Source organism: Cyanistes caeruleus, chromosome 1 (genome assembly GCF_971803275.1).
Source record: "Cyanistes caeruleus chromosome 1, bCyaCae1.hap1.1, whole genome shotgun sequence".
Taxonomy (NCBI): Eukaryota; Metazoa; Chordata; class Aves; order Passeriformes; family Paridae; genus Cyanistes; species Cyanistes caeruleus.
Genome location: NC_141701.1, coordinates 151,743,250 through 151,759,942, shown reverse-complemented (window position 1 = coordinate 151,759,942; position 16,693 = coordinate 151,743,250). Strand labels below are relative to the sequence as shown.

The 16,693-nt window shown below is 59.4% G+C and overlaps 1 protein-coding gene across 1 annotated transcript in view; it reads right to left on the bottom strand.

Moving 5' to 3' along the window:
- The window catches only part of NBEAL2 (neurobeachin like 2), a 34,562-nt gene that overhangs the window by 5,632 nt on the left and 12,237 nt on the right, over positions 1-16,693 (bottom strand). The window contains exons 5-40 of the mRNA XM_086867623.1: positions 15,579-15,898; positions 15,422-15,504; positions 14,528-14,613; positions 13,429-13,714; positions 13,249-13,355; positions 11,881-11,958; positions 11,715-11,798; positions 11,495-11,593; positions 10,163-10,734; positions 9,953-10,085; positions 9,761-9,880; positions 9,349-9,679; positions 9,169-9,251; positions 8,976-9,068; positions 8,557-8,728; positions 8,015-8,148; positions 7,773-7,932; positions 7,597-7,699; positions 7,072-7,225; positions 6,792-6,950; positions 6,557-6,716; positions 6,328-6,413; positions 5,265-5,924; positions 5,015-5,193; positions 4,783-4,942; positions 3,925-4,062; positions 3,550-3,855; positions 3,314-3,463; positions 2,227-2,384; positions 2,023-2,147; positions 1,729-1,849; positions 1,486-1,643; positions 1,240-1,373; positions 1,043-1,150; positions 256-351; positions 55-179 (exon numbers count right to left, since the gene is read on the bottom strand). Coding sequence (XP_086723749.1) covers positions 55-179; positions 256-351; positions 1,043-1,150; positions 1,240-1,373; positions 1,486-1,643; positions 1,729-1,849; positions 2,023-2,147; positions 2,227-2,384; positions 3,314-3,463; positions 3,550-3,855; positions 3,925-4,062; positions 4,783-4,942; positions 5,015-5,193; positions 5,265-5,924; positions 6,328-6,413; positions 6,557-6,716; positions 6,792-6,950; positions 7,072-7,225; positions 7,597-7,699; positions 7,773-7,932; positions 8,015-8,148; positions 8,557-8,728; positions 8,976-9,068; positions 9,169-9,251; positions 9,349-9,679; positions 9,761-9,880; positions 9,953-10,085; positions 10,163-10,734; positions 11,495-11,593; positions 11,715-11,798; positions 11,881-11,958; positions 13,249-13,355; positions 13,429-13,714; positions 14,528-14,613; positions 15,422-15,504; positions 15,579-15,898 — 6,221 coding nt within the window. The remainder of the gene's footprint in view (positions 1-54; positions 180-255; positions 352-1,042; positions 1,151-1,239; positions 1,374-1,485; positions 1,644-1,728; positions 1,850-2,022; positions 2,148-2,226; positions 2,385-3,313; positions 3,464-3,549; positions 3,856-3,924; positions 4,063-4,782; positions 4,943-5,014; positions 5,194-5,264; positions 5,925-6,327; positions 6,414-6,556; positions 6,717-6,791; positions 6,951-7,071; positions 7,226-7,596; positions 7,700-7,772; positions 7,933-8,014; positions 8,149-8,556; positions 8,729-8,975; positions 9,069-9,168; positions 9,252-9,348; positions 9,680-9,760; positions 9,881-9,952; positions 10,086-10,162; positions 10,735-11,494; positions 11,594-11,714; positions 11,799-11,880; positions 11,959-13,248; positions 13,356-13,428; positions 13,715-14,527; positions 14,614-15,421; positions 15,505-15,578; positions 15,899-16,693) is intronic.

Sequence of the window (16,693 nt, the reverse complement as noted above, 5' to 3'; positions counted from 1 at the left end):
GGAGCCAGCCAGGTGCTCCCCGCACCCCACACCCTTGGTTTGTGGGGTACTCACTTCTCCTTGACGTCGCGGGCGTGCCGCTCGTTGGCCACCCCGATGGGCTTGGACAGGTCCCGGAACACGGCCGGGTTGGTGAGGTCCAGGGTCTCCGAGACGTAATCCCGCAGGATCCAGGGGAACTGGGGGGGGCGGGAGGTGGGTGAGGTGGGAGGGGACGGGGTCACTGTGGGGACAGTGGGGGACGCAGGGGCTCACCACGGGGTACTGGGACAGGTCGTTGTAGGTGCGCCCCGCGATGGTGTTCAGCTGCATGAGGTACTCAAAGTTGGAGATCTCCCGCAGGACCCATTTCTGGGGAGAAGGGAGAGGGAGGAGATGGGCCTGGGGGGAGGAGACAGGGCAGACAGCCCCCACCCCATGGCAGCGCCTGTCCCTGGGCCATCCCTGCTTCTAAAGCTGTCCCCAGTCCTGCGGCCACCACTGGTCCCACAGTTGTCCCCAGAACTGTGGCCATGTCCTCCCCATGGCCATCCCTGGTTCTACAGTCACCTCTGGTCCAGTGGCCACCCCCACCCTAAAGCCATCCCCTGTTCCATGGCCATCCCTGCCCTCAGACCATCCCATGTCCCATGGTTGTCCTCTGTCCCATGATCGTCCTCACCCCATGGCCATCCCTGGTCCCATGGCCATTCCCAACAGTCATCCCTGATCCCCATCGATATCCATGTCCATGTCCATGTCCATATCCATGTCCATGTCCATCCCTGGTCCCATGGCCACGCCCAGATCCACAGCCATCCCTGTTTTCCTGTCCATGTCCATCCCTGGTCCCATGGCCACGCCCAGATCCACAGCCATCCCTGTTTCCCTGTCCATGTCCATCCCTGGTCCCATGGCCACGCCCAGATCCACAGCCATCCCTGTTTCCCTGTCCATGTCCATCCCTGGTCCCGTATCCATCCCCACCCCACGCTGTCACCTTCCCCTTTTCCACCTGGGAAGGGGACACATGGAGCGGGGGTGGCCGTGGTGGGGCCGGTACCTGTGTGAGCCCCGAGGCTTTGAGCAGCTCCTGGGGGGACCGGCTGCCAAAATAGGTCTGGTTGGGGGGCCGCAGGCCGAGGATGCAGGAATACACCTTGTTCCTCACCTGGTGGGACAGAAGGTCGTGGAGCTGCCGGAGCTCGGGCAGAGCTGTGGCCCTGGGAGGGATCTGGGAGGGGGTGAGGGGGTCCCCACCTTCTTCCTGAAGTTGAGGAAGTAGTTGGCCTGGTCGATGAAGAAGAGCTCGAGGGCGGAGCGGCGCAGGTTGTAGCGGCGCAGGTGGACCTCGCGCAGGTGGGACAAGGGGCGCTTGAAATCGTAGCCGATCCCTGCCGAGGGTGGGGGGATGCAGAGCCCCCCCCAGGTGTCACCATCCCGCCGTTCCCGAGGCAGGGATGGGGCTGGGGTTCCTCACACCCCTCAAGCAGCGCCCGCCGTTACCTCCCTCCGTCTCCTCCTTCTCGCCGCTGCCGTCGTAGAAATAAACGTGCTGGGTTGTCACCTCCAGGCGCCCAGGGACCACGGCCACCGTGGTGATGAGCTCGCAGTCCTCCGACACCACCAGCTTCTCCCGCTGGTTCTGCTCCTTGGGCTCAGCCCTGGGGGGCACAGCGGGGTGAGGACACTCTGCTGACACCCCCAGCCCGTGTGAGCCGGCGCTGTGGCAGTGGTGGGGTCACTCACTGGTTGTCCAGGACAGGGAGGTCCTCCTCGGCCAGCTGGTCATCCTCCAGCTCGCTCACCTTGGCCTCCTTGGCCATGGCAAGCGGGAGGGACTCGGTGGGGTTCTGGAGGTGGTCAGCTCCTGAAATGAGGAGGGGGTCAGCAGTACCCACCACCCCCCAAGCTGGGGGCAACTCCCGGGAAGGGGCCCCAAATTCAGCGCTGTCCACGACATCTCCCAGCCCGAACCCACTGGTGACATCCCCTGCCCGTGGCACAGGGGGACCCCCAGGTGCCCCAGTGCCACCACCTCACCCAGATTGTCCCGTAGGGCGCTGGCCTCCAAGTGCTGGTCGAAATTGAGGTTGGGCACCAGCTTCAGCCTCATCCGGGAGTAGGTCTCGGCACTTGACAGCTTCCAGCGAACCTCTGGTGGGTTCCTGGGGGACAGCTGGGGGTGAGGCCCCCTGGGGACCCCTGGCTGTGCCACCCATCCCTGGGGACGAGGTGGGGACTCACTGGTCGGCCCAGGCGGAGCGGGGCGAGGTGAGCAGGCGGCACAGGGACCGCCACTGCTTGAGCACGGTGCTGTGGTGGTTGTTGGCCTGCTTGAGGACGTTGGCGTGACGGGCGTTCTCCGCCTTGCAGCGCTTCGCCACCGGCTCCAGCACCAGCTCCTGACAAAGAGGCACCAGAGTGAAGGGACAACAGGTCTGGGGCTTGGGGACATCCATAGGGTGACAACCTCAGGGTAAGGAGAACATCCCCAGGATGATGTGGTTGGGATGAGGAGCTCATCCTAGGGATGACATCCTGGTGGTGTCCCCATGGTGATGTGGTTGGGATGAGGAGCACATCCCAGGGATAATGTGCCTAGAACGAGGAGCGCATCCTCTGGACAATGTCCCCAGGAGGAGGAGGAACACCTCCTGAAGGCAATGTCCCCAGGAGGAGGAGCATCCCCTGGACAATGTCCCCAGGAGGAGGAGGAGCACCTCCTGATGGCAATGTCCCCAGGAGGAGGAGCACCTCCTGAAGGCAATGTCCCCAGGAGGAGGAGGAACACCTCCTGAAGGCAATGTCCCCAGGATAACATCCCTGGGGTGAAGAGCACAACCCCAGGATTAATATCCCAGGGAGAGGAGCACATTCCCTGAATGACATCCTCAGAGTGAGGAGCATATTCCCTGCATGACATCCTTGGGGCGAGGAGAACCCAGAGTGACAACCCAGGGTTGAGGAACACGTTCCCAAGATAAGGAGCACATCCCTGGATGACTTCCTTGGGGTGAGGAACACGTTCCCAGGATGAGGGACACCCAGAGTGACAACCCAGGGGTGAGGAACATGTTCCCAAGATAAGGAGCACATCCCTGGATGACATCCTGGGGGTGAGGAGCGTGTCTCCAGAGGAGCACATCCCTTGGATGAGATCCCTGGGGTGAGGAACACGTTCCCAGGATAAGGAGTTTATCCCCTGGATGACATCCTGGGAGTGAGGAACACATCCCCAGAACGAGGAGCACCCAGAGTGACACCCCAGGGTGTCCCCAGGAGGAAGAGCAGGCCCCAGGGTGACATTCCAGGGACAAGGAGCAGGCAGTACCTGGAACAACTTGCGGCTGGCCGCCTTCTCCTGCTCCCGGCGCTGGGAGCTGCTCATCATGGCATCGTAACAGGCATTCCAGAAATTGGACATCAGGTCGTGGCTCCTGGCAAACGTGTCCATCTCAAACTGGGCCATGGTGGGCTGCACCTGGATGAGCAGAGAGGCATTTCCAGGCACCCACCACCCGTCATTGCGGCGACCCCGCCACAACGACCCCACCCCACGGCACCCACGTGCTTCTCGATGAAGCCCCTCCACTCCGGGGTGCTGCAGAAGAGCTGGAAATCCTCGTAGAAGGTGGGGCTGCCGTTGGTGGGGGGCAGCGAGGGCAGGAACTGCTGCAGCTGCAGGGTCTCGTAGCACTGATCCATGAGTGTGCGGATGATGGGCACCAACCAGGAGAAGGCCTCCGACCTGGAATCCAGGGAGCGCCGCAGGGGCGTCTCCAGCTTCCCCAGCAGGTAACAGGCCTCGTCCCTCCGCGGGGCTGAGGTGGTCTGCAGGAGGCTGTGCAGCTTGACGTAGGCCAGCGAGTGCAGCTGGGGGGACAGGGAGGTCAGGCGGGGCCGGCACGGGGCCGGCGCGGTGCCCGGGGAGGGGTGACCCACCTGGGGGTCCTGCAGCAGGATGTACCCGAGGAGCACCCGCAGGCCCGTCTGCGCCATCTCCCTCAGGTCGGAGGTGCCGTTGGACAGGTGGTGCCACACGCCCAGCTTGTCCAGCAGGCTGCTGACACCCTCGTAGATCTGGGGGGACACCGTGAGCCCCCCGGCTGGCCAGGAATCCCACCCCTGCCGAGCCACCGGCTCTGGCACCATCACCCAGCCCTCCTCCGATTGGGGTTTGGGTTTGGGGTTAGGGTACAACCCAACTTGTGACAAACCAGTCTGGGTTTGGGGCTCAGGAATTATGGTCTGGGGTCAGGATTAGGGCTGGGGTATAAGATTGGAGTTGGGGTTGAGCTTTAGGACAAAGGTACAGCAGTAAGGTTTAGGATTAGGATGTAGGAAGTACAGCGAGATTACAGGCTGTGAGTTAAGGTTAGGGTTCAGGTCTACAGAAAAAGTTAGGGTTAAGATTAGGATTAAGGGTTGGGTTTTACGACAAAAATGTGGAGTTAAGGTTTAGGATTATGATTTAGGAGGTACAGTTAAATTTAGAGTTAATCTTAGGGTTTAAGTTTAGGGTTTAGAGTACAAAGGGTTGCATTAATGGTAAAGGTTTAATATTAAACTTTAGGATTAAGGGTTAGGATTAAATTTTAAGGATTAGGATTGGGCTTTCATTTAAGATTACAAATAAGGCAGAGGTTATTTCCTAAAATTAGGAATTTGATTTCGATTCAGGAATAAGTCTGAGTTTATGTTCAAGTTCTCCAGGTGGGGCTGGGTTTAGGGCCAGGGTTGACATTAGGGATTAGCAGAACTGGGGTTTGGGATCGGGAATCCCTGCTCATTCCCATCCACCTTCTCGCTCCACAGGGCCTGGTTGTTGTGTCCCTCGGAGAAGAGGAAATCCTGGAGCAGCCGCAGCAGCTTGAGGGCATTGTGGGTGAGCCCAGGCAGCGCGGCCGTGCCCGACTCCTTCAGGTCGGTCAGCGCCGACTCCAGCATCATCTCCAGCAGGCTGCGGGACAACAGCGGCTCCGGAGGGTGCCCTTCCCTCGGGATCCACCCCCGGGATGCAGGTGAACCTCACCTGCGCTTGATCTCGTCCGGAGGCCGCACCAGCTCGCAGGCCGTGCCCAGCTTGGTGAGCACGGAGAAGACCTGGCCACGCTCCCTCCAGGCCGCGTCGTCCCAGCCCTCCACCCCGCGCCACGTCACCGAGAAGATGATGTTGGTCAGGAGGTTGCACAGCTCCTCCTCGGGGGTTTGCTGCCGGTGGAGAGGAAGGTGAGAGGTGCCCGCAGTGCCCCAGGACGGTGGGATGAGGGTTTGGGGCTCACCTGGGGGTTGCTGGTGTTGGAGATGTTGTCGCTGGGCAGCGCGTCCTGGTAGCTGCTCTCATCCAGGACGTTGGACAGGCTGGAGCTCTTGCGCGCTCGCATTCCCGGGAAGGGCTTGAAGCTCTCCAGGGGCGAGGGGGTGCCGGGGCCGCTGGCCGGGGTCTGGGTGCCGCTCTCGGCCGTGGCCATGGAGCTGGTGCTGGCCAGGTCCAGCCCCAGGTCGAAGGGCGAGGTGGAGAAGGGGGACAGCGGGTGGTAGACGCCGTCGAAGGGGGGACCATCCCCGGGGTTGGACGATGAGCGGCTGGCCCGGTCTGAGGAGTCGAAGGACTTGAAGTTGTAGGAGTGGAAGGACTTGGTGCGACCGCTCGGGGAGATGGAGTGGTCGGAGAAGCCCTCGGAGAGCTCCTGGTCCGAGGCCTCGTATCCCAGCGGGAGGAAGACATCGAGCTCCTGGAGCTCGGTGGGTGGTGGGCTCATCCTGTCCTTGCCCGAGGGCTCGGACAGGCGCAGCAGCTCCGGGCAGCCAGCGGTGCTCAGGCTGTGCTGGCGGCACTCGTAGGATTCCTTCACGTAGAGCTTGGTGAGCGTGTCCTGCCAGCCGGCCAACCTGGCCAGCTGCTTCACCAGGTCCTGCTGCGCGTAGATCAGGTGGAAGAGCTGCAGGAGGAGCAAAAGGAGGAGGAGGAGGAGGAGGAGGAGGAGGAGGAGGAGAAGAAGGAAAAGGAGAAGGAGAAGGAGAAGGAGAAGGAGAAGGAGAAGGAGAAGGAGAAGGAGAAGGAGAAGGAGAAGGAGAAGGAGAAGGAGAAGGAGAAGGAGAAGGAGAAGGAGAAGGAGAAGGAGAAGGAGAAGGAGAAGGAGGGACATTGGATGCTGCCACCCCAGCTCTCCATGGATGGACCCATCCCGGGAACAGGAGCACCCCAGATCCTCCAAAACCATCGTGGAGCTGCTGGAGCTAGCAGATCCATGTCACCACCATCCCCATGGCCACCACTTTTGGGTTTCCAAGGAGCTCAGGTGACACCTCTGTCACCTCCCGCTGTGCACCAGCCCCACTCACCTTGCGGCAGATGTCGAGCCGGATGCTCAGCTCAGCCCGGTGGGACAGGTACACCACGGCCACCAAGTCCTTGTAGTTGGGAGGGTCTGTGGACAAGGAGAGTCAGCACAGTGCAGGGACACTTTTTGCTGTCCCCAGAAGCCACCCAAGACCAGCTGAGCCTGGTGGGAAGTGCTGATCCCACAGCACACGGCTGGGATGGTGGCCTGGTTTCACTGGCACACGGTACCTGCCCCCAGGACCTGCTCCGAGAGGCAGCGGAAGAGCAGCATGGAGCCGGGAATGTCGCTGAGGCAGGAGATGAGCCCGTGGTACCCGATGTCCTTCAGCTTCAGGCGGCTCTTGCTGCGCTCGGGGACCTTCTCGTACTTCAGCATCTTGTAGAGGATCTGGTGGGACAGCGAGAGGAGGCTGTGACATCCCTGCTGGGGACAGCAGGAGGTGGGCACTGGGGCCTGCCTTACCTTGAAGACCCTTTCCCGCACTTCATCTGAGAACTTCTTCTGCACCAGCAGGGAGAAGAGCAGCTCCACGTGGCCCGGCTCGAAGAGGAAAGCGAAGAGCTGCTCCTGTGCTGGGGAACCCTTCAGCAGGCTGTGGATCACCTCCAGCGCCCCACAGACCTGCAGGACACCAGGATCCATGTCCATGGCCCTCCTGGTGTCCCACCAGGACCGCAATGGCTTCTCCCCAGCCCGTGTTTCACAGAGGGGTTTGGGGGCCACAGCGTGGCCGGTGACACACCTGCTGCTCGTCCTGTGCCCCAGCCAGGTAGTTCAGCAAGCTCTGCATCTCCTCCCCGGAGAAGCTCCTGCAGAAGAAGTCCTTCACCAGGCTGAAAAGGGACGTCTGCACCGTCCTGATGTCGTCGGTGGCCGTGGTCTTCTCCCCGGAGGTGCTGGTGGACACACATGCATGGGGATGCGACCCTCGTCAGCCACCACCCATCACCAGCATCGTCCCAAATCCCAGCACAAAGCCTGAGGAGCTCCAGGGATCTCCTGCCCCTGGGACAGGTCCACTCCACACATTTGGGTCTTCTTGGTGCAGAAGCCACCACACTCTTGGTGGCTGCTGGGGGTGGATTTTGGAGGTGGGCTCAGGCTCGGGGATGGGACATGGAGGCTCCTGCACCCACCACAATGCTCCCACTCCGGAAGGAGGGGCATTATCCTACAAAAATGGTGCTCAGCCAAACCACCGCTCCCAGGGGTGAAGCCCACCCCCAATCCCAGCCCATCGGCATTCCAGGATTCCAGCCCCGCTCACCTGTAGTAGGTCCGGATGGAGTCCAGGATGAACTGCACCCCGTACTTCCTGCGGACGCGCTGCTTGTGGTCCTTGACCACGCTGGCCAGGTACTGGATGTGACCTGCGGGGAGAAGGTGTCGGGATCCCACGGAGGCCGGGCGGGATGGACATTCCCAGGCGTTCCCAGCTCCCACCTAAGCGCACGGCGAAGTCGCTGTTGCTCCAGATGCGGAAGTCGAAGAGGAGGTGCTGGTAGAGGAGGTGCAGCAGGAGCCCGCTGCCCTCGGAAGCCACCTGCTCCATGAGGATCTGCGAGGCCACCAAGGTGCTCATGTCCAGCAGCGTGCCGGGGACCTGCCACGGGTGACAAGGGACACTTCCAGCCCTTTGGGAACGGCAAGGAGCGCTGGGGTGGGGTTTTGGGAGCCTCCCACACCTTGTGCAGCAGCGCTCCGATGATGGCTGGCCCGTGGCACTGCACCAGGCTCTCCTGGTTCACGGCGTGGTTCCTCAGGAAGTTCTTCACCAGCAGCAGGAAGGCGGCCACGCTGTTCCTCTCCAGCCTGCTCTCTGTGGGGCACCAGGAACTGTGGGCCCACCCAAACCCCCTCCCGGAGATCCCACATGGTTGTCTCTCCAAACTTTTCACCCTGCTCTCCTGTTTTCTCCAGATTTAAGGAGATGGGAGCCTCTGCTGCTCTGAGCTTGGGAATGAGCAGCTGGATACTGGGAGCAAGCAGGTGCCACCCATGCCAAAGGTTCCTGGAGCCACCCTCACCTTCCCAGAACTGCTTGTTTGTGATGACTGGGTCATAACAGAATCCCAAGTGGTTCCTCCATTACCCCATAACTCCAGGAGCCTCAGGCAAAGACCCGTCCTGCCCATGACGGACACCTGCCAGGTCCAGGAACCCCTCCGTGGCTCCTCCAGCCACGCCAGCAGGACAGCTCCTGCTTCACATCCCCTGAACTCCTCACCTGAGGACTTTCCCAGAGGGATGAGCATGCCCTGGGCGTTCCTGGAGGATGTCAGCTCCGGCCCCACCAGGTCGTTGGTCTCCTGCTCATCCTCGGGCTCCTCCGTCTTGGACACCACTTGCTCGAGCAGGGGCAGGAGCACCCCCATCCCACCCACGCAGTTGACCACGTCCTGGGGGAGGGAGGGGAGGGGCTTCGCTGGGTGGTGACAGCAGCATGGAGGGGGAGGTCCCCAAAAGTCACCTGTTCCCCTGCACCACCCATGGCACCCACCCTGGACGCTGTGGGACAGATGGGTCATGGTGGAGCCAACACCACGGGCAGGGTCCCTGCAGGCTCCAGTGGACCTGTGGGGGTCCTGCCCCAGGACTGTGCCCCCCACAGGAGGTGCCCCTCTGGTCACCCTGTGCCCAGCCTACCTTGATGTCCCAGTTGACCACCTTGTGTCCGGTCAGCCTCCCGTCCAAGCCATGGCTGGGAGAGAGGTCCAAGCAGATGTTGTTCCTGCAGGCCTGGAAGAGAACACCAGGGGAGCATCCTCATGTTCCTGGACATGTCCCTGGTGGCACAGGGTCCACCTGTCACTGTCCCCAGGGGGGTGGATCTGCTCACCTGGGGGGTGTAGTATAGCAAGAGTTTACTGCTGAGCTCCACCAAGTCACCTTCCAGAGTGAACGGGGATGTGACATTTGGTCCTGGGCGAGAGGATTGGGGTGAGCTGGGACATGCTGGAGGAGACCCCCGTCACCACCAGCACCCTGGGGACATCCTCCGTGTCCCACCCCGACGTACCTGCACAGAAGAGAGCCTTGACCTGGGTTTGCTGCAGGGCCTCGCAGAAGATGGCCACAGAGCCCAGGTGACCTTCCAGCGAGGTGGGGCTGCCCCACTCCGTGTCCTGGCTTCCGGCTGCCGTGGTGGCCACCACCCCCTCCGTGGGCAGCTGGGTGGGGGTCCAAGAGTGGGGCCCGAGGGTGGCGGGGACAGACTGGGAGCGTCCCAGCACGGGGTGCTGGGGGAAGACCAGCTCCGGCCCGTGGGATGCCGGCGGGTGCCCGGCAGCGGTGGCCGCCGTCGTGGTGGTCCGGTGGCCCGCGGAGCCGATGCAGCAGGAGGTGAAGGACTGGGAGGGAGAAGGGACCACGCTCAGCCCCCAGTGAGGCCCCGCAGAAGGGTCTGGGTGGGAGCTGGGAGGATCCCCCACCTCGTGCAGGGACGGGAAGCGGAGCTGCGCCGTTTTCCGCAGGTGTCCGTCGGCGTAGATGCTGACGACGTTCTGGCCGAAGGGCCGGCGGCCGGCAACGTGGACGATGTCAACGCAGTGCTGGGGGGACAGAGAGGGACATCAGGACATTGTGGTGTCCCCGACAAGGACGGGAACGGGGATGATCCTCACCCAAGCTGAGTCGTTGAAGGCGAACTCCGGCAGTGCCACCGTCATGTAATCCTTCTTGGTGCACACGGCCACCACCAGCACGCCGCCCGCCGTGAAGAACGCCTCAAAGCCCGTCCCGCCCGCCGTGAAGAAGCTGGTGGAGAAAACCATGGTGAAGATGGTGGTGCTGCCCCTCCCCACCCTCAGCTCACCCTCTCCAGCGAGCGTCACCTGTAGAGCTGCCTCCTCTTGGGCCTCGCCGGCGGCTCCGGCTCCTCCTCGCTCAGGCACAGCCAGGCGTGGAAGGCGAAGGCGCTGCCAGGCCACTTCTGGATGGTGGGCACCATGATGCCGGCCATGCCGGGGCTCAGGTCGAAGCTCTGCAGGGCCCGGGGAGGCCCCTCACCCCTGGCCATGCCGGACAACGCCCGGATGACCGGAGCCACGTAGGGATGCGGCCCCCGGCCCTGCTCGCGCCGCAGCAGCCGCAGGAGCTGCCGCAGCTCCCCGGGCCGGATGGAGAGGCTGCCCAAGGAGCGCAGCAGCTCCAGCAGGTTTTGGGAGCAGGCACCGGGAAGCGCCGGCTCGGTGGCCAGGGCGCCCAGCAGGGAGCCCACCATGCCCGCCTTGACGCAGGTGAGGCGGCTGGGCAGGGAGGCCTCGCAGAGGCGCCGCAGCCACGCCGACAGGAACACCTGGAGATCCCGGCATTCCAGCGCCGGCAGCCAGGCCAGCAGGATCAGCAGGGGCTGCTCGTTGCGGATGGGACGCACCGGGAAGGAGCTGTGGTCACCCTCCACTGCCTGCAGGGACACAGGAGGGCGTCGGTGCAGCTCCAGTGCTTGGAGCTGGATGGATCCATCCCGGCAGAGACCCCGCGTAGACCATTGTGCATCCGGAATCCTGGAGACTCCCATGCATCCAGAATTTGGAGACTCCAGACATCAGGGATCTTGGAGACCCCGGTGCATCAAGGGTGTCAGAGACCCTTGTGCATCAAACACTTTGGAGGTCCTGTGCATGAAGAATTCTGGAGGCTCCATGCACCAAGAATCTCAGGTACCTCCATGCATCAAAGGATCTTGGAGATCCTCAATGATTAAAGATCTTGGAGACTCCCATGCACTGACAGTTTTGGTGCATCCAGAATTTTGGGGACCCCAAGGATCTTGGAGACCTCCACGTATTATCAAGGATCTTGGAGGCCCTCATGCACCAAACATCCCGAAGATTCTTACACGTCCAGAATCTTGGAGCGTTAAGAATCTCTGTGAATTAAGTGTCTTGGAGGCCTCCACGACTCCAGGATCTCGGAGACCCTCATGCATGAAGCACCTTGGAGACCCTCCTGTGTCCAGCAGCACCAGAGTGAGCAGTTCCACATCCAAAAGGCCTCAAAACTCCCAAACCCAAGCACAACTCCAGGGGAAAGATGGCCCCAGGACCCCTCTGGAGGAAGCTGCTGAGAAACCAGCAGAGTGGAGAGGATGGGGGGGCTGAGATCCGCAGGAACCCCCAGTGCCCAGAGCTTTGCCCGGAGTTGGGAAGACCGGGAACGCTCACCATGTTGAGGAGCTCCTGGAGCAGACGCTGGGTGGGCTGGCCCTGGCTCCTCAGCACCTCGTAGAGGTGGGCATAGCCGATGCGCTCCTTGAACACCTCCTGGAAGCACAGTGGAATTCCAGCTGGGCCCCACCTCGGGCTGAGCCACCTCAATGTGGATGAAAACACCCAAATCCCTCTGGTTTTGTGGTGTCCTCCTCAGGGGAGGTCCCCTGCCCACCTTGGCCGAGGGTGAGTTGCTCATGATGGCCGTGAGCACGCCGAGGGCGTGGACAGCGATGGCGTCAGAGCTGCCGGCGTTGACCTACGGGGACACGGGAATGGGGGAGCTGCTGGGACGTGAGGGGACACAGCCCACCACGGGTGGTGGTCGGGATTGGAGGTACCTGCTGGAGTCCATCCCCGTTCCGTGTGGGAACCTCGTCCCGGGTTTCACCCGCCTCCCGCGAGCCGCCGAGGTAGAGCTGTGGGACACGGGGTGGGATTGGGACACTGGGAAGTGGTTCTGGAGGGTCCCCACCCCATGGATGTGTCCCGGGATGGTTCAGGGCCAGGAATGGTGAGGACGGAGATGGAGGTGCCTAACCCTGGTGTCACCAAGGGCAAAACACAAGAAGGAAGGAGGGAAGGAGGGAAGGAGGGAAGGAAGGAGGGAAGGGAGGAAGGAAGGGAGGGAGGGAGGGAGGGAGGGAGGGAGGGAGGGAGGGAGGGAGGGAGGGAGGGAGGGAGGGAGGGAGGGAGGGAGGGGGGAAGGGGGGAAGGGGGGAAGGGGGGAAGGGAGGGAGGGAGAGAGGGAGGGAGGGAGGGAGGGAGGGAGGGGGGGAAGGGGGGAAGGGAGGGAGGGAGGGAGGGAGGGAGGGAGGGAGGGAGGGAGGGAGGGAGGGAGGGAGGGAGGAAGGAAGGGAGGAAGGGAGGAAGGGAGGAAGGGAGGAAGGGAGGAAGGGAGGAAGGGAGGAAGGGAGGAAGGGAGGAAGGGAGGAAGGGAGGAAGGGAGGGAGGGAGGGAGGGAGGAAGGGAGGGAGGGAGGGAGGGAGGGAGGGAGGGAGGGAGGAAGGAAGGAAGGAAGGAAGGAAGGAAGGAAGGAAGGAAGGAAGGAAGGAAGGAAGGAAGGAAGGAAGGAAGGAAGGAAGGAAGGAAGGAAGGAAGGAAGGAAGGAAGGAAGGAAGGAAGGAAGGAAGGAAGGAAGGAAGGAAGGAAGGAAGGAAGGAAGGAAGGAAGGAAGGAAGGAAGGAAGGAAGGAAGGAAGGAAGGAAGGAAGGAAGGAAGGAAGGAAGGAAGGAAGGAAGGAAGGAAGGAAGGAAGGAAGGAAGGAAGGAAGGAAGGAAGGAAGGAAGGAAGGAAGGAAGGAAGGAAGGAAGGAAGGAAGGAAGGAAGGAAGGAAGGAAGGAAGGAAGGAAGGAAGGAAGGAAGGAAGGAAGGAAGGAAGGAAGGAAGGAAGGAAGGAAGGAAGGAAGGAAGGAAGGAAGGAAGGAAGGAAGGAAGGGTGGAGATGAAGGTATCCAACCCTGGTGTCACCCTGCCTCAGGACTGTTCAGAATCAGGAAGCGTGAAGATGGGAATGAGGATGGAGATGAGGACAGGGATAAGGATGGGGATGAGGATGGGAACGGAGATGAGGACGGGGATGAAGATAGGGATGGAGATGAGGATGGGGATGAGGATGGGGATGAGGATGGGGATGAGGATGGGGATGAGGACGGGGATGAGGACGGGGATGAGGACGGGGATGGAGACACCAAGGTGCCAGCCCATACCTTGCTGTTCTGCAGCAGGCGGATGATGTGCTCGAAGCAGTTGTTGCTGAGGAACACGGCCTGGAGCACCGGCCGGTCCTGGCAGCTCAGCATGGCCGGGATGGCATCTACAGACGGAGAGCCCGGCTCAGCCCCATCCCATCCCCGCATTCCCAAAGCCCACCCCGACCCCCAACCTACCCAACATGAGCACCCGCAGGGCGATGAGGCCTCCGGCCGCCTCGGGCGCCAGGGACGCCGCGGGGAGGTCGGAGTTGAGCACCCTGAAGTATCCGTCCAGGAGGCTCCGCAGGGACACGGGGCCGGCGCCGGGGCTGGAGCTGTGCAGGACGTGGACCGCGGCCACCACGGAGCGCAGCGTGGCCTCCAGCAGCGCGGGGGACGGGGGGCTCCCGCTGCCGCCCCGCCGCAGAACCCCCAGGAGCGCTTCCAGCGCCGCCGGAGTGATGGCCTGGAGCGCGTTGGGCTGCGGGATTTGGGAACAGGTGGGAATTCCGATGTGAGCCCTGTATTGATCCCGTTGTTTATTGGCCCCCCGAGACCTCCAGCGCTGCTTGTCATGGGGGTGTGCATTGATTTAAAGCAGATTTTGGAATTATTAATTAAATCGATTTATAATTGCTGTGGAAATTAAAAACCGATTTGGGCTCCGAATTGGTAATCCAAGGATTTTCCAGTGTCCAGCCGAGAGGGGAACTGGAGGTGAAGCAGCAGCTGCAGCTTAAAAGCTTCCCATAACTTAATTATTTATTCCATTTTAACAATTAAATTTAGTATTTCAAGAAAATAACTTAATTCAGTACTTTGACATGTTATATTTAACTATTAATAATTAAAAATAATTTAATTTAGCTATTTAATTATTTTACTCAATTATTTCCGCATTTTGCTTTATTTTATTTAATTATTTAATTTTATAACTTTATTTAATTACTTTATTTAATTATTCAGTTGCGTTTGATTGTTTAATTTCATTATTTAATTCCTAATTTAAGAAATTATTGTATTTTTATAAAAATTTTTAATTATTTTTATTATTATTTTATTTTTAAAAATTATTTTTATTTATTTTAATTCTTTATTTTAATTGTTCAATTTAATTACTTAATTTAACATTTCTGAGCTGATCCCACCGAATTTAAGGCTGGAATGTTAAACGGAATTTTTGACAGCTTTGGAAGATTCAGTGGTTTAATTCCAGCCTTGGAATGAATAAAACTTTGGGGTTTATCCCTGGAATGAGGAGCTCAAATCCTCCCTGTCTGCTTCCCAAGGGTACCTTGGATCCGGAGAGGATGGCTCCAAAAAGATGGATAATCCGGAGCTGGATCGTTTCCGGGAGCTGCTTCCCAGCTTGGAAACTCTCTGCGAGGATGAGGAGGGAAAGATTTCATCAGAGGAACAAACAGCAGAAAAAAACCCCAAAACCGAAACAGAAAAATATCCTTTTCTAGCTAAAATTAGGGAAAAAATCCTTTTCCACTCAAAAAAAGATGGAAAAATCCCTTTCCTACCCAAATCCACCCCACAGGGGTGCTGGACCCTGCTGGTCACGGAGAGGATGAGGATGCTCAGAGGTTTTCCATCTCTGGTTCTGCCAGGAATGGGGTTTTGTTCCAAAAAACCCCCAAAAATTTGTGTCAATTGGGGTTCAGTTGGGGATTTACGGGGCGGAGTTCTGGGGGATTTTTACAACGGCGCTGCCTCTAAAAGGGGATTTTTGGGGCTTCCCTGGGAAAAATCCCCTTTTGTGTTGATTTGTGTGGGTTCTGCAGGTGGTGCTGGGCTTAATTCCTGCTTTGGGATCCTGCTCCTCTTCCCAGGACACGGGAGCAGGTACAGGATCCTACATTTCTGTAGGAGCAGGTGTGGGATAACCTGGAACAGGTGTGGGATCCTACATTTGCCCTGGAATCCTACAACAATCCTCAGATAGGAGTAGGATAACCTGGAGCAGGTGTGGGATCCCATATTTGTGGGATAAGAACGGGATAACCTGGAGCAGAATGACACAGGATCCCTTTAGGTCCTCGGATAAATTCCCTGACATCCCTCCAGGGATCCTATAAATATTCCCTGATCCCACCCCTGCCCCAGCATCCCCCCCATCCCTGGACACTCCACACTTACGGATCCCACCCTGACCTTTCCCTTTCCCAAATCCCGCTTTTACCTTGGAAAAAGGCACCAAACTCGGGGGGCAGCGGGGCGGGGGCGAACTTGTATTTGCTCTTCTCCTTGGCGCTGATGGATTCCCTGGAAAGAGAGGGGTGAGGAGGGGAAAATCCAGGATGGGGGAGGGATTTTGGGATGCGGGGGGCGCCCCTCACCCGCTCAGCTGCCGACGCCAGGTCTGGTAGGGGTCGAGGAAGCACTCGCAGAGGTGCAGGGCGTGGAGCATCCCGTTTTCCAGCTGTGTCCGGTTTTCCAGCTGTGTCCCGTTTTCCAGCTGTGTCCGGTTTTCCAGCTGTGTCCCACTTTCCGGCCGTGTCCCCTTCTCCAGCTGTGTCCCCTTCTCCAGCTGTGTCCCATTTTCCAGCTGTGTCCCGTTTTCCAGCTGTGTCCCGTTTTCCAGCTGTGTCCCCTTCTCCAGCTGTGTCCTGTTTTCCAGCTGTGCCTGGCTCCGCTCGTCTCCCGGGATGCTCCGCAGCTGCCGGGAAAGCCGAGCTTTAATCCCCGACATGCTCCAAAAAATGGGATGAGTTTTTTGGGGGGGAAACTCCACTTTGGGAGGAGGATGGGATCGTCAACCAATCAGAGCCCAGAGCAGCACAAACTGGATGTACTGACCAATCAGAACCCAGAGCTGCACTGACCAATCAGCACCTGTCAGCGCAAAGCTCTTGGCCAATCAGCACCAGAGTAGCACAAGCTGTGGACTCATGGACCAATCAAAATACAGAGCAACACAACCTGTACAGCTCTCAACCAATCAACATCAAGAGTCACACAAGCTGTGAACTCATGGACCAGTCAGCATCCAGAATCACAGAACCCCATGGTCTTGCTGACCAATCAGATTGCAGAGCAGCACAACCTATGGATTCCCTGACCAATCAGCATCCAGAATCACACAACCTACAGAGACGCTGACCAAGTCACACAACCTGTGAATGCACTGATCAATCAAATCCCAGCACAGCACAACCTGTAAAGCTCCCAACCAATCAGAGCCCAGATTCACAAAACGTATGGACTCAGTGGCCAATCAGAGCTGAGCCCCTCCCCAGACAATCAGGCCCTGCCCATTCCCGTTCCCATTCCCAAAACCCATGACCATTCCCATTCCCATTCCTGTCCCTGTTCTGATTCCCATGACCCTTCCTATTCCCATTCCCATTTCTGCTCCAGTTCCCGTTCCCTTTCCCACTCCCATTCTTGCTCCCATTCCTATTCCATTCCCGTTCCCACTCTTGCTCCCATTCCCATTCCCACTCCTGATCCC